The following is a 25810-nucleotide window of genomic DNA, read 5'->3' on the forward strand; positions in this document are numbered from 1 at the left end:
TATACATGAGTTTCATAGTGGAATGAAAGAACATAAGGGTTTGTGCAACTATACCGTATTATATTTTTTGTTTATCCTTATTAGAAAACCAATTTTCATACACAATTTTTTTAATTGAAATGTAAAGCCAAAGTTTTTCCTTTAGCTTTAGATAGAGTGGAGAATGGCTAGAGCCCATCAGGTCTTTATTCTTGTCTGTGTCCTAATTAGGGAGATATCTCCTCCTTATCCTGGGTGGTCACTGGGACAGGACGTGATGAGACTACAGTGAAGACTTTGACAGCAATAATTTCTTTCTTTACTTTCTAGAATAAGGGTGAAGAGTGTGTCAGTTTTTGTTATGCTATCAGTGTCTTTTTTGGGCCGGCATTCATTCTGCCTGTGGTAGTAAATCCCAATGTCAGCCACAAATAGGGAAGGATTAGAGCCTCTGCCAGGCTTTTATTGCTATCTGTATTCCTATTTTAGAGATTTCTGCTCACTTCTTGTCTCCAGAATTTTTAGTAGGGTTAAAAGTGACATTGTTTTTTTTATTTACCCAGTGACATACTCATGCACCATTTCTTGTAAGGGCATCACAGGGACAGGAAATAAGGGGACAATTTCCCCAGGGCAGACACAGACAGCAATAGAACCCTGACAGTAATTTTTCCCAGTCTATACACAGCAAAAAAAAAAAAAAAAAGTTGACCCGATTTAAGCTTTAAAGCAGAGTTCTACTCAAAGGTGGAACTTCCGCTAATTTGTCTCCTCCCCCCTCCGGTGCCACATTTGGATACTATTGCACTACCACCCATGCAATAGTAAACCAGTGATTTCTGGCAGGATTCCTGCTGCAACAATTACCCAAGTACAGGGGGCCAAGTCAGAATTTGGGGGACAGGGTAAAGATATCGTGGGCCCTGGTCCCATCATATGGGATCTCACCTGCTCAGCAAGCAGGAGTTAGAGGGTGAAACAAAAGGTTATTCCGGTATCTCCTAGCAGAAGACCAGGATTCTCTTGACAAGATAGCTAACAGCTTATAAGTGGTGTATGGCCACACAGCGATGTTAGGGGACCTTAGGGCCCATTCCAATGGCAGAAAGATGAGAGTGGTAGAATCCATTCTGCAAGATGAACTGGAACTGCAAGACATAGCAGCATAGATATGCCATAGATAAAGGGGCTGAATGGACTGCGGACAGGTGGCTGAAGGAACATTTTGAAGATGGACTGCTGTCTGAATATGTAAGACAAACCTTGTTTAAGTAAGATAGAAGTAACCCCAATTTGATGCTCCATTAACTGTTAGAAGCATCCATAGCATGTCAGGAGACATACAGGCTCAGCTGCATCAATCACCATCATAGGTGTAAAAACTATAGACTCACCTGCAACTGAACAAATGGCTTCTTGAGAGGTGGCTCATCCGAAAACTGACACAAGAGATGGCTCAGATCCAGACAGAGTTATCTACCATGATGCACAGACAAGAATACCCTTCTGAGCAGCAAGAAGGTGGACACTGCCTTTCTCATGCTGTGGCTGTCAAGTTAGGCAATCTTCAAAGAGACTGCCCCAACTATACACAGTGAAAGCTGTTAAACTAGCACACCCAGGACAATAGGAGTGTGGCAACAAAGTGGAACAACTCCCCATCCAAGACCTGAATATGTGAATGAAGAAGCTAAGGGGACAGATGTCCCTGACTTGACTGGGGAAAGGCCTAGACCAGTGATGGGGAACCTTGGCACGCCAGATGTTTTGGAACTACATTCCCATGATGCTCCACTACACTGCAGAGTGCATGAGCATCATGGGAAATGTAGTTCCAAAACATCTGGGGTGCCAAGGTTCGCCATCACTGGCCTAGACCTAAGAATTAACCTCAGGTGAACCTTATCCATGTATGGGGAGAATACAGCTGGTGTCAGAGATCTGCTCTGCTATGTTTAGCTTTACAAGACTGCAAGGTTACTCTGTTACCTGTAGTTCCACAGACATGAAGGATTGTTTTGTTGTAGTCTTGGCTGTTGCAATGGTCTGGCAGTTTTTTCGCTAGATCCCTCCTGCTGATTGACAAAGCAGCTTCTTGACTAGTTCTTGCCAGTACTTCCAAAAGTACTTGCAGATTCTCTGCCAGTATGGTACTTCCTGAATCCCTGACATGACTTTCAAAGTTCCTTAAAACAATTCTGGGCATGTCTAACCAAAAAGGTATTTATGCTCTAGCCCTTGAAGTGGCTAATGCTGTGTCTTCTCACCAGCTACTCCTTGTTACAAAAAGCTATAATACCCAAGAGACTGCTTGACCATTGCTGACCCAGATTGATCTGACAGCTCTCTTGTTTACCATCTGCCTTAACCCATGCCTGGTTCTGACTACTCTTTTGATTGCTATCTGCCGTACCTGACCTTACTATTCTCTTGCTGTTCCCCCAGGGTACAGTCTCTACACCAAATCCTTTTCTGTTCTCTCTCACCCCTTGTGGGGTGATTTTGAGAGCTGCAACCTGTTACCAGCCTGCAGCAAAGAGCTCCAGAGGCCATTGTCCCTACTGGCTCATCTCTACCATCAGGAGCTTTATAAAGACCAGTTGGTGTTTAGACTCCCAGATACGTGTTTATGTACAAAGGAATGCATACAAAGCTCATTCGGTGCTCAAATTATATGCCCATATAAGAAAGAAAATAAAAAGGAAGTCCATATAAGAGTCTCTGATACAGGTGCAATGATCAAAGGGGAATCCTGCAACTCCTTGGTCAAGATCCAGGACCAATTAAATCAGCACATGTGAAAGAAACAAAGTAGCAGGTTACAGGAATTAGTAAACTTATTTCAAATGTATTGACAAAACATAGCATCACTTACATAGAGAAAGTCTGTGTCCAGCATACAGTGCAGAGAGACAGATGTATATGCGCCTGTTCAAGTTCATGAGCCACAAATGTCTTTGTTACCAGAGTTTCATAAATGGCTGCCTTCTCCTCTTTTACCATAATTTCCAAGACCCCCAGAAGAAGTCATGAATCCATCCATAATACACAGATCAAGAGTCACCCAGCTCAGGTACGCTGTGGAGCCCTCTGAACATCCATCCACTGACGCGTCTGAAGGCAGAGACACGTTGCCTCTTATCCCAGAGATCTAACTTCAGGAGACTCCCTGTACACTTTGCATAGGATGAATGAATGAAAACTTGCAAATGACAGCTTGTTCAAATAGAGTGGAATGTAGCAGAGTGGCCTTTTTCTCACTATGCTCAGATGCAGGTACAGGCCCATTTAAAGCCATAATACACCCAAAAACGAATATGTAATATATTGCAGATCGCCAATCCTTAAATGTGGTGGCTGCATTCGTTTTCTTTTTTTTAGGCTTTTCTTTCCTTTATTTTTACCTGAAGATCTGGCTGGTAATACACTTCCTGTCTTAGGGTGTTTCCACTCCCTGGAGAAGCAACACCCTTGGACAGCAGCATTGTTCATCTGGGGAGAGGGTAATGTTAGATGCACTACAAGATTAGATGGACTTGAGTATAGAATTAAAGCTGAACTCCACCTAACACTTTTAAACAGTTAAAGCAACAGTTAATTTTCATTTTGGGATAAAGGTTTTACATAAATTAAAAAAGCTGGCCATTGTAAACACCCCTGTTAGCGTGAAATGGTTTGTCTTAGCCCTCTAACCACCACTTTTGTTGGTGTGGTCTGGTAAAGGAAATTATAAAACTAAGAGACTTACTGGATGGATCACCAGGTGAAAATAAAGAAGAAAAAGAGAAAAAGCCTAAATAAGAATATTAATGCAGTCACCACACCTAAGAATTGGTAAACTGCAATATATTTCATTATTGTTTGTTGGTTTAATACCGCTTTAACTCCATTTCCCACAACCTCCTGGGTTCTTCAACATGACCAAGGGAAGATGAGTTCCAAAGCTTCCCTTCCTCAGGTGCTCAAAAATGCCATGCCTGGTGAGACAGTGATAGCTGGATAAGTGATCTGCAGTAAGGTTAACAGTCCTCCTCTATCCAAATGCAGGCAGCTTGGCTAGAGCCTAATCGCTCACAGCTTATCCAAAAGACCCAGCTACCGTAAAGAGCACTTTTCCACTGCAGTTCCAGTGGGGTGGCACTTGGTGTTCAGGTCTTGGAGCCCTCCAGCATTTCACCTGTGTTACTAGAGCTATCCTGCGCTACACTAAGGAAGATGTTGTTTATAAGGGTAGTTATAAGTAACTTTGTGTTCTAAATCATTTTATTTAAGTAGTTATTCTCAGCTAGAATCTTTGTTGTTTTATAGAGACTATGCTATGCAGCCATGTTACTTTGATTGAGCCACAGAGACATATTGTTGTGAGGAGTCCATGTCATTTGCTGACTTAAACCTGTTTTTCATTATTCTGCAGTTTATGCATGTTATTTAATATCTTGAACCTCTGAAACATTATTCCTTCTAACTTTGCGTCAGTTTAGTAAACTGTAAGTTATAGTTTATTCCTGTCTCTTTATTTGGCCATTTACCTATTTTGTTAAACTACTACTCTGCCACACACCAGTAACATGGCAGCTGGAATGCAAGTATGGCAGGTAATGGTCTCACTTTTGCTACATTTTTTCAGATGCTGGAAGTAGATGAGCGTCCAGTAGTCGTGGTAATGGACAAGTAGTCCACCCATGTTTGCAACTGGTCTCCTGATGGCAGAAAAGGAGAGATAAATAGACAGCTGCAGTCCAAATGCTGTAGTCACATTTTCCCATTAGCTCGCATATGTGCTCAGCCAATCAGCTCAGTACACTAAATTGTACAGAAATCAGCTGGCAGGGATAATAGCCACCTGCCAAGTGCCTTCTTTGCCAGCCTATGTGACTACAACCATCAATGCACTTTTGTAACTGTTAGTGCTCAATGGCTGTGCTGACAGTTCCCATTTAGACATTGTTCACACATCCAATATAGTGTACCTTATAGGGCAGAAAGAATATAATAAACCAAATATTTGCTTTACATTATGCTGCATCATGCTGCCCAGAATGTTTCCTGCAACACCTGACCCTTATCCGATTCCGTAGACCAATGTACTTTCTCCCTCCCACATCCTGGGAAATGCTTTGCCAGGAAAGCATTTGCAAGCTGCCAGAATGCCACCCAAGGTCATACAGGTGGTTGTGCTTAATGCATATGATTACATCCAGCTTCTGTATTTAGGCATTTGAAGCACATGATCCTATTGTTCCAAAAAACATTGTAACACTATGCTTTATAGATTGAAATCTATCGACTCATATTTATATTATTTATTGTATTGTATTATTTGTCATCCAACTAATATTTCTTAAAAAAAAAAAACAGTCCTTTGTAGCTGTACAAATATCTATTTGGCGCTCCAGCATTGTATTCCAGTGTGCAGTTAATAAATTCCTGTGTGCTATTAATAACCAAAATTACAAATGATTATATTAATTAAACTGTGGGTATTTTGTTTGTTTCTGCATACTAGTCAATATGGAAACATCTGAAAACAGGAAGAGATGCCTGCGGTTGCATCCATTATGGAAGCAGAATTTTTTGCCATGGTGAGTACAGGTTTTTGTATTCGTATAGCATTACTGTCAATTCACAAAACCTATCAAATAGTGTTTTCAATCTTGTGTGTTATTTGCAAATTATTATTCACGTTTCCATGTGTTATATTACTTATTTTTGTGGCATATATTTTTGCATGTAAAAGTCAGTTTAAAGTGGTTGTAAAGGCACAATGTTTTTTTACCTTCATGCATTATATGCATGAAGGTAAAAAAAAAACCTTCTGTGTAAAGCAGCCCCCCTAATACTTACCTGAGCCCCCTCTGGATCCAGCAATGTCCTGGAGAGCCTTGCCATGCAAAATCACTGCACAGAGCAAGTAAGTATGACATGTTTTCTGTTTCGGGGTCTATGTGCCCCCTTCATCAGGGCTTGACTGGCAACCAAGTGAACAAACCAGTAGTGAACTGGACCTACAATGGTATTTCTTCCAGAGTTGAAAGCACAGGATAATTATCATCTTGTTTGGCCTATTGAGAAGAGAAGGAAAAGAACATTTTAATGTGGTGTTATGTGATCATTTTTGTGATTTCAATAGTTTGATGTAAAAACTATAATAGAATAAAATAACAAACCTAAAATATCTCATATGTCTTTGGGCACGTGTCTTGTACAGGAGTAAGTTAGTTACTGATTTTCAAGACCCCCATTTTTCAGGGGTTGAAAAATGCCTACTTTATCCCTATATGAAGGGATAAAGGCAGGCATTTTTCACTGGAAGTCACAATGGATTTCTCATATCCAAAAGTTTTTATTATTGTTTAGGACATTTACTGTATGTGGATGGCAAGTGAAAATAAAGAATCTGGGAAAGTGTTGTAGACACTCTTTAGAATTCCCTTGGTCCTCCACATGACAAATTTTGGTGGGGGTGAAAGATTTATATACCTTTCGGTATCAGATAGATGAATCTCTTGCATAGAGGTGGGTAGCACTGATGCTGGAGTGTCCATACTACAGAAACTCAGTGCAGCTGACAGCATCTTGGCAACCGATATCTCATCCCTATTCAAGAGATTCCCTGGCCCTTAGCTGAAATTAAACAAAAGTGCAGGGAGGCTGGATATATCATTGTCCAAATATGGCCATATTTGGACATTGCCATATTTAGACAATGATGTTACCAGCATCCCAGATCCTTTTTTTAATTTTGCCTGTTGGCCAGCTAATCTTCTGGGGGATGTGATTACAGGGTGGTGGTGCGATGTTGGTCTATTGAGTGAGGTGGACCCACATCCCAAAATTTAAGGAGAAATTGAAATTTTTTTCCTCTTACGGGACTTTAAAGGGGACACCTGCTCATAAGTAATAGAGTATAATAAGGAGTATAATAAGTATAGGTTTGATTGCAAAAGTTTAGGTATTTATTAGGGTGAGGGTACGGGTAATTTTAGGGTACAACAGATGAGTGGGCATAAGGTACAGGATACAAGTTACAAACATGAAAATATGGCAATACAACATGCAGAGGATCCACAATCATAGGACTCCAGGTGTGTATGGGACACACACACACAGGGAGTACCCGACGCGTTTTGAGATAAACTCTTCCTCAGGGGTGTCTGATAGGGATCAGCAAGCACAGAGGTGTGTCATATACTGTTGCTTGAAAAGGCATGTATTACTGCACGTGTATCCAAAGAAGCACTCAAAAAAGACGGAAGGGGGGTTTTGTAGGGGGGATAAAAAGACACACCACTGGACTTCAGTAGGCTGCTCGCCCCCAGTCCCCGTCCGGCCCGTGACACCCAGACCCAGCGGGGCGGTCTGAGAGAGCTCCCCAGCAAAGGGCGCCACAAAAGCCACCGTGGAGAAGAGTAATCTTAGGTATGCTCCAATCTGGAGAGGGCCAAGAAAAAGGCCAATGCAGGCAGGGGACTGCGGGTTTCCGAAAGGAGGGGGTTCTTATTCCTTATGGTGCGGCCCGGTAAGCCAGTGCGGTAATCCTGTGTGATGCTCCAGACTGTGTGCATCCAGTCCCTGTGAGGGTTAAGGTGTCCCAGGGGGGTAGCGGCAGTAATACCAGTCTGGGGGCAATGGAGGGGGGTGTTCCAACAGGGGGTCCGGGCCAGGGAATTCAACCTGGTAGATGAAGCAGTGGCGTGCAGCAATGTGGGGGATGAGTCATTGGTTGGTAGGAAGCCAGGGTCCACCAGTGTCCGAGCTACCAGAAGCCCTATGCAGGAAACTCTTTAATTAATTACAACTTTCCAGCAGATATGCCCACCTCTGAGCACTGGCATCTCTCTGTACGCTGACGCAGAGTTGATTCTAATTACTGCCAGTTTGCTTATCTGTGAACTGGCAGTAATTCTTTTACAATCTGTTACAATCATAGCAGTAGTAAGAACTAATTGAATCTGGCGCATGTGTCAGTGCTGGTATAAAAACTGGCGCAAAGCTCTCATGAATTTGGCACAAGTCATGTTACAGGGACAATACCACCAGAAAAGTATTCTTTTCACTTTATTCATCGCCCCCTTCTCATGTGTTCATGGTGCAGAGGTCATAGTTCATATTCCTAAACCAAGGCAAAAGGGCAATCATCAGTGGATGGAAAAATGCTCCAATGTCAATGGTCAGTGGGCGAGGAAAAATTCCAGAATTGGACAGCCACTGACACTCTGCTTAGTGTTGTGGACACTATACCATTTAGGGGGCACTTCATTTAGCTCACTGCTGTACATCTCAGGGTCCCAGAATGCTCCTCTGGACTGGGCCTCATAGCCATTACATGAGCCGCTATAACAGTAGCTTCACCAGTGGTTGTCTACAATAAATCACCTAACTACACACATGCTGCCTTACTAATCTCCTTATATTGGTCCCATAAAGAGTCTCCCCTCCACAAGGAAAGCATTTAAAAGGTGTAGTGTTTTGTTTTTTTGGCACATCTGAATGGTACATGGGTGTGCCAAAAAGATATCTCTGGCCCTTAGTTGAAATTAAACAAAAGAGCAGGGATGCTGGAGATATCATTGTCCAAATATGGCCATATTTGGACATTGCCATATTTAGACAATGATGTTACCAGCATCCCAGATCCTTTTTTTACTTTCACCTGTTGGCCAGCTAATCTTCTGGGGGATGGGTCATTGGTTGGTAGGAAGCCAGGGTGCACCAGTGTCCGAGCTACCAGAAGCCCTATGCAGGAAACGTTTTAATTAATTACAACTTTCCAGCAGATATGCCCACCTCTGAGCACTGGCATCTCTCTGTACGCTGACGCAGAGTTGGTTCTAATTACCACCATTTTTCTTATCTGTGAACTGGCAGTAATTCTTTTACAGTCTGTTACAGCCATAGCAGTAGTAAGAGCTAATTGAATCTGGTGCATGTGTCAGTGCTGGTATTAAAACTGGCGCAAAGCTCTCATGAATTTGACCCTAGTCATGTTACAGGGACAATACCACCAGAAAAGTATTCTTTTCACTTTATTCATCGCCCCCTTCTCATGTGTTCATGATGCAGAGGTCATAGTTCATATTCCTAAACCAAGAGAAAAGGCAAAAGGGCAATCATCAGTGGATGGAAAAATGCTCCGGTGTCAATGGTCAGTGGGCGAGAAAAAATTCCAGAATTGGGCAGCCACTGACACTCTGCCTAGTGTTGTGGACACTTTATACCATTTGCCCCACTATGGGGACCTTCATTTAGCTCACCGCTGCACATCTCAGGGGCCCAGAATGCTCCTCTGGACTGGGCCTCATAGCCATTACATGAGCCGATATAACAGTAGCTTCACCAGTGGTTGTCTACAATAAATCACCTAACTACACATATGCTGCCCTACTAATCTCCTTATATTGGTCCCATAAAGTGGCTCCCCTCTACAAGGAAAGCATTTGAAAGGTGTAGTGTTTTTTTTTTTTTTTTGGCACATCTTAATGATACATGGGTGTATCTTGAAAGGTATTATAAAAGGTGGAATGTGATTTTAAGGAGAATTGCCTTTCGTTTTTTAGGGATGATCTAACCCTTTTACAATTGCTAGATTTTTGTCTGTGTTCTTATTGGTGAGACTTTCTATCACTTACTGTTCTGACAGTTTCTTGTTTTATCCAAAATGAAATAAAGAGCCCGGGCTGTAGTTTGGCTTTAACTCATAAACAAGACTCCATATTTCAAGCAACTTTTTTGGGGTTTTAATTTATTTAAATTTTAAATTCTTTGTGTAATTTATGTTTAAATATAATGAAATAAACAACGCAATCAAATGTGCTTATTTATTTATCCAGGGTTCTGCTGCTGATTGTGCTGGTAATGGGGTTTCCAGGAAGTGTCGATGCTGTGAGTATACGCCATTTTAAATTCATGAATTCAGTATCATTAAGAGAGGACTTAGAAACGTTGAATCAAGAATTACACTCTAGGCTATAGCAACAAAACAAATATACTTTTGTAAAAACTATACTTTCTTTCTTTCACTTCTTGAGCAATAGTGAATGCAACTAATTGTATCCCAGGAATGTTAATCAACCTGTCACGTTTTGTTTGAGAAATTGGACAGCAGGTATATGATTCATGACTGTGCCGTATAATTGATGATCACTTGCGTGATTAATAAATACGCTTTTAAGCTCAGCCAAATATCCAAGCTGCCTATCTACTGTATCTACTTACCTATATTTTTGTAGACTAAGTTACCATTTATATGTCTGTACTGTCAGGTCTGCTATATGCTCTCTACTGTTTCTTTAAATATGTGCTATTTAAAATTATGGGATCAAATTGTTCCTAGTAAGCTGTACTTCCAGGGTGTGGTAAAATCCCATGATACTATGTAATTAATAGGGAGTACGTATTGCATGCGAGTGCTGTAACTTATGATGTGAATAATGGATGAACATTTTGAAGGAGCTTTTCATAGAAAATTCTGGACACCCATACCCAAAATGTAAACATGGATGGCCCCTTTTTCTAACATATTTGAAATTTGAAATGTGTTAGCATGTGGCCTCCTCAAATAAAAGGGTAAAATGATACATACTGCTCATACCTGATGCCAACCCCCCTCCTCGTTCGTTCAGTTGGGTCACAGGCACCCCCCCGGTCAGTACCCCATCTAGGTTGTGGGCAGTGCTTCCTCTAGGTGGTGTCTCCTCCTCCTGGTGCTTCACGGCGGCTTCCCCGGTGTCTTCCCCTGTGTCTCCTCCCTCCTTCTCGTGGCCAATTGAGTGACAGATCTCAGGACCTGTTCCCTGATTGGCTAGGAGGAGTATCAGGAAGACAATAACAAATATTAATTCGCTATTGTCACTTAACTGGGTGAGCTCAGCCTTTTTTGAAGCCTATTAGAGCTTCTAAAAAAAATAAATAAAAAAAAAACACATTGGAATCCATGCGTCTGGCACCCCGCATGTAGATTAGGGGGCCACCACTGCCTACTACACACTGCTAGTTTTTTTTTTCGTTCAACTCAGTGGGCTGAACGAAGAAAAAAAACTGACAGCTCAGGTCAGAGCCACTATACTAACAATCCAATGTTAGTACAGCAATCTCAACTGCTGTGCTATTGTGTTCTGACAAGGGGACGACCCCCCGCCAGAACACTCTGGTCAGTGTCCTCAGCCATTGGCTTCTGTCAGACCAGCTGCCGTACACACGGGCAGAATGTCAGCTGGTTTCTAATGAACCGGCCAATCCGACCCGACTTTTGGGCCGTATGTACGGGGCTTTAGCGTGTTTTACACCAGTCAACGCTTACACATAGGCTTGCTTTATGAGTAAATGCTGAATGGCATGAAATCCATTAGTGTTTAAAAGGTTATTGTGTATCTACAATAAAAATGATTTGTGAAACATATGCTAGACTCTGTAATAAAAACGATGCTGCTCTAAGCAACAGTGGGGTTGATTTACTAAAACCAAAGAGTCTGGTGCAGCTGTACATGGTAGCAAATCAGCTTCTAACTTCGGCTTGTTCAATTAGGCTTTGACAATAAAACCTGGAAGCTGATTGGTTTCTATGCAGAGCTGCACCAAATTTTGCACTCTCCAGTTTTAGTAAATCAACCCCACAGTGTGCCCTCCTGGAGACTCCAGCCACTGTAAGGTACAGGCATCCAAAAGGCTCGTCCAACCTGTTACCGGTAAAAGCAATAGGAAAAAATATCAGGCTGATTCTTAGTATGTGGCTCCCCTTTCATAATTACACATGTTGGGCTGTTGCTGTTATCCATTTTCTGATTGGACTTTATCTTGAATAGTAGAAGGTCTGTTGCATTGCAAGTTGTCAAATGATGATCAGTTATTGAGATATCAAATATAAGGAAAATAAAATGTATGGTTTACGAGGAAGAATATGCTCTCAAATTTCTAAAGACACTGTGTAGAAGCAGCCATTTTGAATATGGGTGTTGTTATTCTTGGTTAATATTTGTAGAATAACAACTCATCAGGAAAATTATAGCTCTCACAGAAAGTATTTGGCCCAGGTTAGTTTAAAACTGCAGCTGTGTAATCTGGATCGATTTCAGAGTACTGAAAGGAAATGGTTTAACCTAAGAAAGGTTCTCTAGGCTCTTTGGACATTGTAGTAACTTTAGCGTATAGACTGTGTTTACAGAGATAAGTGGGAGCCAAATCCGTTTGCTAAAAGAGAGACAATGTGGTTCTAGCAAACTACCATAAAGTATGTGAGAAGATTTTTAGGCATACTACTGGTGAATTCCTGGAACAACTGTGATGATATACAACTCAAACTAAGAGTGACTAGTGATAATGATTGTTGCCATTTTGCTCTCAGGTCAAACTAGGTCATTCACCATGTCACCAAGGGCAGAATTTACAACTGTGTTGCCAGCTGTATAATTGAAGCAGAGACACATTAGAAAAACAGATATGACAGCATTATCTATACACTAAGAAACATAAAAACTTGGCCAATCAGTCTGAGTGACTTATAGTATGTGTTGAGAGAAAATCCAATTTAATTTCAGTTACTAAGTCATGTGCTTTTAGTTTTTTTATCTAGTAGGATCACTTGCACATAGGCTTCAAAATTATGGATGGTAGATTTTACATGATTACAATAGATTTTTTAAAATAAATGACAAAACAAGATACAGCTAACAATAACACATATGTTCTTTAGTTGAACAGCATGGTATACCAGCCCATAGGTTTCATTATAAAAAATAATTATAAAAAATAAATTAATTCATTATTAATTAATTAAAAAATACAATTTATTCCTTTAAATTATGAAATGTAATTTGTTGAAAAATCTGTAAAAAAAATGTAAAATCTATCTAAATCTGAGCTCTTAATATTTCCTCCCCCATGTGTCCCCTCCCCTGACTTCTCTGTCAAGATCAATGGCACATCTATCAGTTCGTCACCACATGCCAGGGTGCTAGGGGTAACCTTAGACTCTGAACTGTCCTTTCAGGCCCACATCCAATCCCTGTCCAAATCATGTCGCCTTAGCCTCCACAACATTTCTAGAATACGCCCCTTTTTAACTAATGACACCACCGAGCTCCTAATTTACTCCCTGGTTATCTCTTGCCTCGACTACTGCAAATCCCTCCTCATTGGATTACCTTTACATAGACTATCCCCCTTCAGTCCATAATGAATGCCGCTTCAAGACCTTACCAACCATTCAGTGTCCTCCGCCCCTCTCTGCCAATCCCTCCACTGGCTTCCAATCACCCAACGGATAAAATTCAAAGTACTAACAATAATTTACAAAGCCATCCATAACTCTTCCCCCAGCTACATCACTAACCTAGTCTCAAAATACCAACCAATCCGCTCTCTTCGGTCCTCCCAAGACCTCCTGCTCTCTAGCTCCCTTGTCACCTCCTCCCATGCTCGCCTCCAGGATTTCTCCAGAGCTTCTCCCATCCTATGGATCTCCCTACCCCTACTCCCTACTTTCTCGATCAGCTCACCCCCCACAGCTATTTCCTTTTGTATCAATTGACCCTCCCTCTTAGATTGTAAGCTCTAATGAGCAGGGCCCTCTGATTCCTCTTGTACCAAATTGTAATGTAACTGTAATGTCTGCCTTCATTTTGTTAAGCGCTGCACAAACTGTTGGCGCTATACAAATCCTGCATAATAATAATAATGTTGAAGTAACCGAGACATGAGCTCATATATGTAAACTGAAATATTAATCTTTTAGCATTAGGTTTCTCCACTTTCCCAACATAAAACCTGTTTATGACAGCCATAAAACATCAGGGGTCAGTGAGGGGAGTTATTTTAATGGAGATGGGGCACACATGTGAATAAAGGCTGCTCTGAAACATTCATGTGATACCTATAGAACAGCTGACAAACCTTTAGCTGGGGATAGTAATAGTGGGGTCTGGGAATCTCATAAATGCTTGTTTATGCAAGCTAAATATATCAAAGAGCTACAAAAGGTCTATACATTGTTACTATGGACTGCCATTTGACTAAAAGCTCTGTCATGCTTATGCATATGAATTAAACCCAAAACTAAAAATACATATATTGCAGTTTACAAGTCCTCAGATGAGGTGGCTGCATTTGTTTGTTTTCTCAAGCTTTTATTTCTTTAATCTTACCTGATAATCCTGTGAATAGTATACTACTTATCCTTGGGTGGCTACCTTCACTCCTGCCCGTAGTATTCATGAAGGGAGCTATAGTCACCCAGGCTGGGCTTCAAGGCCATTACAGTTGACTGATAGAAGAAATAGTTTACAGGTACCAAGAACACCGCACTTATGAAAAGATCAACAGGTATGTTCTGCATTTGCTAAAAATGTTCTTAGACCTGAAAATTAAGGCAGCCATCATATATAAGAACTGGTAAGATGAAATGTATTTGTTTCTTGATTTTTTTATATTTTAACAAACATTTTAAGATTTGTTACACTGTAGATGTTTTTTTGGTTTAGAAACATTAGGAACAGGTTTTTTATCAATGTGCAGATATGGTAAACATGGACCAAACTGAAGGATGCATATGTTGTTGTGCATTTCTTATTCCTTTTAATGGGCCAGATTAAAGTGGAAGTTCACCCTAAAGTTACTCCATGAACATTAAACAGCCAAATAATACATATACCTTGATAAATGCAAAGCACCATGTTTGACTTCTGTCTGTTCTCCGGGTGTCCGGCAATTTCTAGCCTTTTTCAAAGCAACTTGTAGTGCTCAGCCCCCTCATGCTATCTACATCTTTCAAGGCATCAGGGCAAAGAGGAAGCATTTTTTAGTCAGGCTTTGCCATCACAAGATGTAAGTAGCATTGTCGATTGAATGATATTACATAGTTACATACATAGTAGGTGAGGTTGAAAAAAGACACAAGTCCATCAAGTCCAACCTATGTGTGTGATTATGTGTCAGTATTACATTACATATCCCTGTATATTGCGGTCATTCAGGTGATTATCTAATAGTTTCTTGAAGCTATCAATGCTCCCCGCTGAGACCACCGCCTGTGGAAGGGAATTCCACATCCTTGCCGCTCTTACAGTAAAGAACCCTCTACGTAGTTTAAGGTTAAACCTCTTTTCTTCTAATTGTAATGAGTGGCCACGAGTCTTATTAAACTCTCTTCTGCGAAAAAGTTTTATCCCTATTGTGGGGTCACCAGAACAGTATTTGTAAATTGAAATCATATCCCCTCTCAAGCGTCTCTTCTCCAGAGAGAATAAGTTCAGTGCTCGCAACCTTTCCTCATAACTAAGATCCTCCAGACCCTTTATTAGCTTTGTTGCCCTTCTTTGTACTCGCTCCATTTCCAGTACGTCCCTCCTGAGGACTGGTGCCCAGAACTGGACAGCATACTCCAGGTGCGGCCGGACCAGAGTCTTGTAGAGCGGGAGAATTATTGTTTTATCTCTGGAGTTGATCCCCCTTTTAATGCATTCCAATATTCTGTTTGCTTTATTAGCAGCAGCTTGGCATTGCATGCCATTGCTGAGCCTATCATCTACTAGGACCCCCAGGTCCTTTTCCATCCTAGATTCCCCCAGAGGTTCTCCCCCCAGTGTATAGATTGCATTCATATTTTTGCCACCCAAATGCATTATTTTACATTTTTCTACATTGAACCTTATTTGTCATGTAGTCGCCCACCCCATTAATTTGTTCAGGTCTTTTTGCAAGATTTCCACATCCTGCGGAGAAGTTATTGCCCTGCTTAGCTTAGTATCGTCTGCAAATACAGAGATTGAACTGTTTATCCCATCCTCCAGGTCGTTTATAAACAAATTAAATAGGATTGGTCCCAGCACAGAACACTGGGGGACCCCACTACCCACCCCTGACCATTCTGAGTACTCCCCATTTATCACCACCCTCTGAACACGCCCTTGTAGCCAGTTTTCAATCCATGTACTCACCCTATGGTCCATGCCAACGCACCTTATTTTGTACAGTAATGTACAGATATGTGTTGTTGTTAAATGGCAGGCAGTTTCTAATGCTGGTTGCTGGACAACCAGAGCCAGAACTGTACAGAAGTCAAGCATTGGATAATCAATAAATGATTTAAAATTATCCACCACCCTGTCCTCTATGAAGAATTTCTGTGTGATCTTTTCACAAATGTTGTTCCATATACACTTAATTCAGAGGACAACTATCCCGGGGATTTTTCCAAATACCTATTCTTTTTGAAATACCCCAGGTAGAAGGTGGAACCGGGTGAACCTCTAAAAAGTGAGGCCGACTTATGGCCAGTTATCTATCACTTAAAAAAACACCGGACTCTACTTAGGAGCAACCAAGGTCCCTCCTCCTCTTTTGTTTTGTTTTCACAAGCATTTTACTATGCATTTATGAAGATTCAATACACGTGTTCATAAAATAATACTGGGTGAAATAATAAAATCCTGACAGAAATTGTAACTGTTCAAACCAAAACTTAAAGCATTTGGCTGGATTTGTTTCAAGGTTCAAGGTGTTACACAAGGGCATACACTGGTATGCTGCTGTGCACACAATTACATTTTTAAACCAAATAGTTATACCAAATGTTATTCAAAGCCCAAGGAGAAAAAAAAAAGTGGCTTAGTGAACGAGGTGAAGCTCTGCTGACATCCATCATCCCGTCATGTGCAAGTATATTTATATTGTTTTTATATTTTTCATTGCATGTGATTGGGTTTTCTTTGCAAAGCAAAACTTTGGGGTTTATTTACTAAAGCTAGAGAGGGCAAAATTAGTCACAATTCTGCATAGAAACAGCAGAATTCCAGGTTTTATTGCCAAAGCTTAATTGAGCAAGCTGAGGTTAGAAGCTGATTGGTTTCTATGCAGAAATGTGACTCGTTTTGCCCTCTCTAGCTTTAGTAAGTAAACCCCATAGTCTCATTCACTAAGCTCTGGGGCTAATTCCCATGTAATGAGCAACTTCCCTTGCAAATTAAACAGCCGATTTGCCTTTAGTAAATCAACCCCTATGTATTTATATTAACCACTTGACAACCGCCGCACGACGATGTATGTCGGCAGAGTGGCACGGGCAGGGAAAAGGGCTTACATGTATGTCCGATCGGACCCCCCCCGGTGCCAGCGGCGGTCGGATTCAGGTCAGGGGCGATCAAAGGTGAGGGGGAGGCCACTCATTCGTGGCTCCCCCCTCGCGATCGCTCCTGGCCAATGACAGACTTCCTCAGCTTCTGTAATGTAAACAGAAGCGGAGGAAGTGATGTCACCTTTCCTCGGCTCGGCAGTTTCCGTTCTGGCGCCGAGGAGAGAAGACTGTAATGTGAGTGCACCAAACACACACACACAGTAGAACATGCCAGGCACACATTACACCCCCCTTTACCCCCCGATCCCCCCCCGATCACCCCTCCCCCCCCCCGTCACACTGACACCAAGCAGTTTTTTGGGTTTTTTTTTTATTACTGCATGGTGTCAGTTTGTGACAGTTAGTGTGGTAGGGCAGTTAGGGTTAGCCCCCTTTAGGTCTAGGATACCCCCCTAACCCCCCCTAATAAAGTTTTAACCCCTTGATCACCCCCTGTTGCCAGTGTCACTAAGCGATCATTTTTCTGATCGCTGTATTAGTGTCACTGGTGACTCTAGTTAGGGACGTAAATATTTAGGTTCACCGTCAGCGTTTTATAGCGTCAGGGACCCCCATGTACTATCTAAGGCCTGATCCCTGTGATCGCTAACAGTTTTTTTGGTAGCGTTTTGGTGAACTGGCAAGCACCAGCCCCAGGCAGCGTCAGGTTAGCGCCAGTACCGCTAACACCCACGCATGCAGCATAGGCCTCCTTTAGTGGTATAGTATCTGAACGGATCAATATCTGATCCGATCAGATCTATACTAGCGTCCCCAGCAGTTTAGGGTTCCCAAAAACGCAGTGTTAGTGGGATCAGCTCAGATACCTGCTAGCACCTGCGTTTTGCCCCTCCGCCCGGCCCAGCCCACCCAAGTGCAGTATCGATCGATCACTGTCACTTACAAAACACTAAACGCATAACTGCAGCGTTCGCAGAGTCAGGCCTGATCCCTGCGATCGCTAACAGTTTTTTTGGTAGCGTTTTGGTGAACTGGCAAGCACCAGCGGCCTAGTACAGCCCGGTCGTAGTCAAACCAGCACTGCAGTAACACTTGGTGACGTGGCGAGTCCCATAAGTGCAGTTCAAGCACAAGTAGTGTCCCGCTGCCACCAAGAAGAAGACAAACACAGGCCCGTCGTGCCCATAATGCCCTTCCTGCTGCATTCGCCAATCCTAATTGGGAACCCACCACTTCTGCAGCACCCGTACTTCCCCCATTCACATCCCCAACCAAATGCAGTCGGCTGCATGAGAGGCATTTTCTTTATGTCCTCCCGAGTACCCCTACCCAACGAACCCCCCCAAAAAAGATGTTGTGTCTGCAGCAAGCGCGGATATAGGCGTGACGCCCGCTATTATTGTCCCTCCTGTCCTGACAATCCTGGTCTTTGCATTGGTGAATGTTTTGAACACTACCATACACTAGTTGAGTATTAGCGTATGGTACAGCATTGCACAGACTAGGCACACTTTCACAGGGTCTCCCAAGATGCCATCGCATTTTGAGAGACCCGACCCTGGAACCGGTTACAGTTATAAAAGTTATAGTTACAAAAAAATATATATAAAATAAAAAAAAAATAGTTGTTGTTTTATTGTTCTCTCTCTCTCTCTATTCCCTCTCTATTGTTCTGCTCTTTTTTACTGTATTCTATTCTGCAATGTTTTATTGTTATTATGTTTTATCATGTTTGCTTTTCAGGTATGCAATTTTTTATACTTTACCGTTTACTGTGTTTTATTGTTAACCATTTTTTTGTCTTCAGGTACGCCATTCACGACTGGTTATACCAGAATGATGCCTGCAGGTTTAGGTATCATCTTGGTATCATTCTTTTCAGCCAGCAGTCGGCTTTCATGTAAAAGCAATCCTAGTGGCTAATTAGCCTCTAGACTGCTTTTACAAGCCGTCTTCCGTGTTTTTCTCTGGCTCTCCTGTCTCAACAGGGAACCTGATAATGCAACTGGTGATTCAGCCAGCTGACCATAGAGCTGATCAGAGACCAGAGTGGCTCCAAACATCTCTATGGCCTAAGAAACCGGAAGCTACGAGTATTTCATGACTTAGATTTCACCGGATGTAAACGGCGCCATTGGGAAATTGGGAAAGCATTTTATCACACTGATCTTGGTGTGGTCAGATGCTTTGAGGGCAGAGGAGAGATCTAGGGTCTAATAGACCCCAATTTTTTCAAAAAAGAGTACCTGTCACTACCTATTGCTATCATAGGGGATATTTACATTCCCCGAGATAACAATAAAAATGATTAAAAAAAAAAAAAAATGAAAGGAACAGTTTAAAAAATAAGATAAAAAAGCAAAAAAAAAAAAAGAAAAAAAAAAAAGCACCCCTGTCCCCCCCTGCTCTCGCGCAAAGGCGAACGCAAGCGTCGGTCTGGCGTCAAATGTAAACAGCAATTGCATCATGCATGTGAGGTGTCACCGCGAACGTCAGATCGAGGGCAGTAATTTTAGCAGTAGACCTCCTCTGTAAATCTAAAGTGGTAACCTGTAAAGGCTTTTAAAGGCTTTTAAAAATGTATTTAGTTTGTCGCCACTGCACGTTTGTGCGCAATTTTAAAGCATGTCATGTTTGGTATCCATGTACTCGGCCTAAGATCATCTTTTTTATTTCATCAAACATTTGGGCAATATAGTGTGTTTTAGTGCATTAAAATTTTAAAAAGTGTGTTTTTTCCCCAAAAAATGCGTTTGAAAAATCGCTGCGCAAATACTGTGTGAAAAAAAAATGAAACACCCACTATTTTAATCTGTAGGGCATTTGCTTTAAAAAAATATATAATGTTTGGGGGTTCAAAGTAATTTTCTTGCAAAAAAAAAATTATTTTTTCATGTAAACAAAAAGTGTCAGAAAGGGCTTTGTCTTCAAGTGGTTAGAAGAGTGGGTGATGTGTGACATAAGCTTCTAAATGTTGTGCATAAAATGCCAGGACAGTTCAAACCCCCCCCCCAAATGACCCCATTTTGGAAAGTAGACACCCCAAGCTATTTGCTGAGAGTCATGTCGAGTCCATGGAATATTTTATATTGTGACACAAGTTGCGGGAAAGAGACAAATTTTTTTTTTTTTTTTGCACAAAGTTGTCACTAAATGATATATTGCTCAAACATGCCATGGGAATATGTGAAATTACATGTGTGAGAGAGAGAGAGATAAGTGAAAAGTGCAATCCAAGTCTTCCTTATTTATACCCACTTACATAATGTAAATATGTTTGAAACAAAAGTTTACAAAAAAAAGACTGCTACCAACCTGTATTAGTAGGTTTAAATAGGAGAGTTTAAAAATCATTTGTTTGTTTTCTTTATAACTGAACTCATGCTTCAGTCACAGTGTGCTTTGTGTATTCCTTTCATATCCATACAGTAATCCAGTGTGAAACTCTGCCTCTGTTCAAAAGCTTCCTGTAATACAGACTAGTCGCTGCTGCTCTATCCTTGTGCAGGGTGACTGGTCTTGTCTCCGCCCATCTTGTAGTTTTCTGCAAGTAGCTTTAGTGGGTGGAGCCTGATGGTCCCTCCCACAGGCTACAGGCTATGTACAGTACAGTGATGATACCACTGTTCCTTTTGCAAGGTAATTACTAGGTTTGTATTTGGTGCATACAAAGTGAATTTATAGCTTAAGGGATTTATTTAACTGCAAGTTCTGCTTGGAGTTTGAGGTCAGACTGAGATTTAAAGTGTACTTTTTTTTGTAGTTTTGGATAGTGTAGGGAATATTTGGAACCTCTGTCAGGGTTTTATTGTGTTTATCATTATATCACCCTATTTGTCCTGGTGACCTTTATCACTGAGACAGAAAGCAATTGGAAATCCAAAATGTTCTGTTTGTCAGGGGTGAGGTGGGAGAAAATCTTCCAATAGAGATATCGTATTCCGCTGACAATTGTTTTAGCGAGAAATTTCTAATTTCTCTCACTTTCTGTTGCATTTGTAGGACAGGAAGTGGAGGAAAATCTCCCTAGCGAGACACAGCTAGACCAGGAGGAAGCACAACTCAGGACTGAGGGTGGGCGGGAGGAGCCGGCCAAACAAACTTTTTTTAAAAGGCTTAAAAAGTTAAACCGCTGGTGATTGGTTGCTAGGACACAGGGTGGTCCTAAACAACCAATCACCAACTTGCTAATATGAAAATTGACTCTGCCAGCTCCCGCCCTCTGTTCAGAACTGTGCTGCCACCCGCTCTCCGCTGTAGAAACAGGTAAGACACTGCTATGGGAGGGAAGGAGGGCCAGAGATTACTGCTATATGGGAAAGGGGGGGCAGAAGACACCACTGTGTGTAGGGGGTGATGTGAAGGGGGCAGAGGACACTGTTATGGGCAGGTTCACCCTCATAGCAGTGTCCTCTACCACCCTACACACAACCCCTCCCCGAACCCTGCATTCTGAGCCTAATACATTTCTTAACCCTGAATTCTAAGCGCAACACACTCCTGAACCCTGTATTCTGAGCACGATGCACTCCTGAACCCTGCATTCTGAGCGCAACGCACTCCTGAACCCTGCATTCTGAGCACAACTCACTCCTGAACCCTGCATTCTGAGCCCAATGCACTCCTGAACCCTGCATTCTGAGCGCAACGCACTCCTGAACCCTGCATTCTGAGCGCAACTCACTCCTGAACCCTGCATTCTGAGCCCAATGCACTCCTGAACCCTGCATTCTGAGCGCAACGCACTCCTGAACCCTTCATTCTAAGCGCAACGCACTCCTGAACCCTGCATTCTAAGCACAATGCACTCGTTAACCCTGCATTCTGAGCGCAATGCAATCCTTAACCCTGCATTCTGAGCGCAGCGCACTCCTGATTCCTGCATTCTGAGCGTAATATACTCCTTAACCCTGCATTCTGAGCACAGCACACTCATGAACCCTGCATTCTGAGTGTAATGCACTGGTGAACCTTGCATTCTCTGTATAGCGCACTCCCAAACCCTGCAGTCTCTTGTAATACTTATTTTATTTTTGTTCTGAGTAAAAACATTTTATCAAAAAAAAAAAAAGGTCTTACAGTCTATTTAGGGGGAGGGGGGCGGTGATCTTTGACTTCATTAGTATTATTAGTATAGTAAGTTGATCTCCCTCGCTCAAAGGTTGCCTACCCCTGAGGTAGAGGTATACTTTAATTATTAAAAACACATAGCAAATGGGGTTACCTATGGTAAAAGTTATACCTCTTCATTCAGTGATCGCTTCTCGGCCTTTTGGCTAAGATCAAGTGAAGTATCTTTTCTTATCAGTTGCCAGAGGAGGCGCTATGTCACTCCCGAGTGTGGGGAGGGCAGATGCAAATCCAATGGTGTCATTGCACCTGGAAGGGTGGTTTCGGTAGTGGCTCAGGTCTGGGCGTCCTTTGTTGGCGTCAGCAGGGTCAAACCTGAGTCGTCCGGAAGGGTGCTCCTGGTGAGGATGGGGGCTGCATTGGGTCTGACCCAGAGGTTCGGGTCCCTGGCCTTCCGGCCTAGATTGGGGTAGCTCTAGCTCTGGTCAGTTTTTCGGGAGAGAACACCGGCTCCTCTCTAGCTGGAGGGGGAGGAGCAGTTAGTATTCCCTGAATGTAATTAGGTAGGAGTGATGGGAGCGACGATGGAACCTGATGGCAAAGGGCTCTCAGCAAGCTTCCAGAACTTCAGGCCTTCCTGGCTGGTGTGGGGGCTGCTGTGGTCTGGGTTGTTTGTCAGGGTTGGTACCGAAAGCCTATGGAGTATTTGCCCTTGGAGTGGTAGTCCAGGGGTGCCATATAATCACTGTGAGTGAGGGTCACTTTGATATATGGCACCACAGTCACTGCCCCATTACACACTTTTTTAGCACCTGCCTCCTGGGCTGGGCATTTTGGCTGGGACCGGAGGAATTTTTTATTCCTGGCCGGAGGGCCTGGCCATTGTATTGCACAATGGCCACCTTTTCACTCTCCTCTACTTCCTTCTACCCCACTTTCTTTTTATGTATTTCCTTTGTGTGTCACATTTTTGTATTTTTGTGTTTGTACACGGTTTTGCACTGTGTGACTGGTAGGGTTGCAGGTCCTCGGGCCTGCCCTGAAAGTCTTGGGAGGGGGTGGACATAGCCTTTTGGCTTGGTTCGTCCTCTCTCATGGGGTCTCCCTTCGGGGGAGCCCCACCGAGTACCTGGGTGGGTCTGTTTCGGCAGATCCTCCAGAGGAAGGGGTCCATCTGGTTTCAGCCAGATGGACCAAGTATAAGTACCCTTGTCCCCGTCAGAAGCCTAACGCCCCGGGGGATTCAAGGCAAGGCCCTCTGATTTTAGGGGGCTTGTGTACCCGTTGCACTTTTTTGTGTTTCACTCTTTATGTGTGTGCACATTTTTTTGGCACCGGGTGAAGTTTTTGAGTGTGTTTCACACGTCATGGGTTTTCAAAAAAAAAAATACCTCTTCATTCAGTGATTTAACAATTGATGATAGAGAGAAAATTTTAAAATACATTGATTCATAGTGAGGATTGTGAAGGGACTGTGAAGGTATGAGATACTTGTGCATTTTATGCTACAAAATAAATAACTTTGGTAGATGGGGAGTAATCTTTAACCTTGCAGGTCAGTCAGCTCCCTTCTGTTTTGTATTAGTGGAACAGAATCTTGGCTGATTCAGCAGGCAGGAAGAGTTTCGGAATGAGTTTCACAGATTCTGTCATGAGAAATCCGATATCATATCTTAATTTTAATTGTCATGTTCCCTGCTACCATGTGGGAGAGATAGAGAACAGGCTGACTGTCTTGAAAACCATTCATCTATTTATGCTGTGTACAGAATTAATTGATATAAAAGGTAATATGCAAATGTTATTAAAAGGCATGTTTCATTGAAAATAATGATTTGCTTTTACTTAATATTGTGTAGTCTTCAACCTCATAGTACCTGGGTTACTAAATCAACATGTAAACATGCATTACATATTTCATACCATGCTTTTCATATGAAAATGCTATTATATAACCCATTTAACTAACATTGTTGTAAAATTAAGTTATTCCAGGCCATTCTAATTTAGTTAGTGGTATAGGCATGTGTTTTTTATTACCATTTGAATATCCTTTTTTTTTCTGGTTCCAGATAATATAAATGTGATTGCAAGGATAGGAAAGGCATAGTAGTTCCCAGGCCTCATAACAGAACCCCCGGGGCTCATTCAAACTTTCCAATATGGGGATGTTGCAAACTAGCAAGTCCAAAGCAGAATGTGAAAGTACGATGTACTTATCCTGCAGATTATAGAAAATACAATAATATAATGTATAAAAAAAACGTCTGCGCTTTGTGTTAAAATTATATAAGTGAATAAATAAAATGAAATTGAAATGAATGAGTATAAAAAAATTGATTATGAATTGTGTGAAAGCTGCACTTTTAAAAACTGTCGGAATACAAAAACCAGCTTAAACAACCCATAAGGTGCGCTATCTCTTTAAAATGAATCAACCTATAAAACTAAAATCCCAAATGAAGTAATAATTCATGTGTGTTTCAAGCATATAGCAAATACATTACCTCATGTGTAAAGTGCAGGGAATTAACTAAAAGTGCCTGGGGCAGTAAAAAGTGACTTGTGCAATAAATACAATACAACTAAAATTTCATAAAGAAAAGTCCATTCAAATGAAGCTCAAAAAGGTGATTAAAAAATGGAGAGTGAATACACTGCTGACTTTTTACAGCTACGTCCATGCCCCTTTACCCACCAAGTGAGCAGACCAATCGTTTATCAGAGCAACTAGGCCATAAACAATAGCAGCAATTGGCATCTGAACCAAGCAGAATTGCGGGGGTTAACATTCTTTTCTGCTACAACTGGAGCATTCAATGTATCCACTGCTTGCCACTCTGTACAGAGCAATCAGCCCAAATATAGGTTTAAATGTACAAGAAGCTGAAAAACTAAATTGGGCATTACCCAACAAAACCAGATTTTATTTATAATCTATGTACTTACAATGAGATGAAAAAACAGGACAATGGCTGTGCACAATGATGTCACTGCCAAAGGCTCCGCCCAATGTGTTTTGCTCAAAAGTGTCCTCAGAGAATAGCAGATAGGGGATTCACCATCCCCTAAGGAGGCTATTGAGTGAAGTGCATCAGGGGTGCGCCTTTGGCAGAGACGTGATAACGCATGGCCGTAGTGCCGGGTGGCACGCAAGCTCAGTTTTCTGAAAGAGCTTTTCTTCTTCAGCATCACATTGTAAGTGCAATTAACAACATATAAATTCTACAAAAATATGTGTATAAACATGTAAAAAAAAAAAATGCGATTAAGATGGGTAACTGAATAATGAAGCAATGGTAGGTAACTGTCTTGAAACTGAAGTGTTCATGTCTTTTCATGGCTTGCATGAGTGAATGAAACTAGAATACACTCAAGGGACTGTTTACCACATTTCCTCCAAACTCAACTTAAGTTCTGCCTTTGATTTTGATCACATACAGATTCTGTTCCCCAGATCTCACTGGAGTCATAGATCACAATAACACTGCATGTTCTTTCCGCAGATGCGCTGTTGACATACTATATCCACATTATGGTATGCTTTGATCTCAGAGTTTATGATATTTAAATATGAAGTCCAAACTCAGTGTTGGGTGAAAGCATGTTGAAGCATACGTTGGCTAAATATTTGATTTCTATTGAAAAGCAAAGCCAAAGATTAATTGGCTGAGGATCGAATCCCCATCACTGTCA

The 25810-nt window shown here is 41.8% G+C and overlaps 1 protein-coding gene and 1 non-coding gene across 2 annotated transcripts in view; both read left to right on the forward strand.

The window, feature by feature from the left end:
• Positions 1-25810, forward strand: part of COL4A2 (collagen type IV alpha 2 chain) — a 312542-nt gene that overhangs the window by 2005 nt on the left and 284727 nt on the right. The window contains exons 2-3 of the mRNA XM_073614494.1: positions 5486-5561; positions 9810-9861. Of these exons, the coding sequence (XP_073470595.1) occupies positions 5491-5561; positions 9810-9861 (123 nt within the window). The 5' untranslated portion in view covers positions 5486-5490. The remainder of the gene's footprint in view (positions 1-5485; positions 5562-9809; positions 9862-25810) is intronic.
• LOC141130863 (U2 spliceosomal RNA) lies at positions 22301-22493 on the forward strand. The gene has a single exon (XR_012242533.1). It is a non-coding gene; the product is annotated as a U2 spliceosomal RNA (small nuclear RNA).

Source organism: Aquarana catesbeiana, linkage group LG02 (genome assembly GCF_042186555.1).
Source record: "Aquarana catesbeiana isolate 2022-GZ linkage group LG02, ASM4218655v1, whole genome shotgun sequence".
In the NCBI taxonomy this organism is placed as follows: Eukaryota; Metazoa; Chordata; class Amphibia; order Anura; family Ranidae; genus Aquarana; species Aquarana catesbeiana.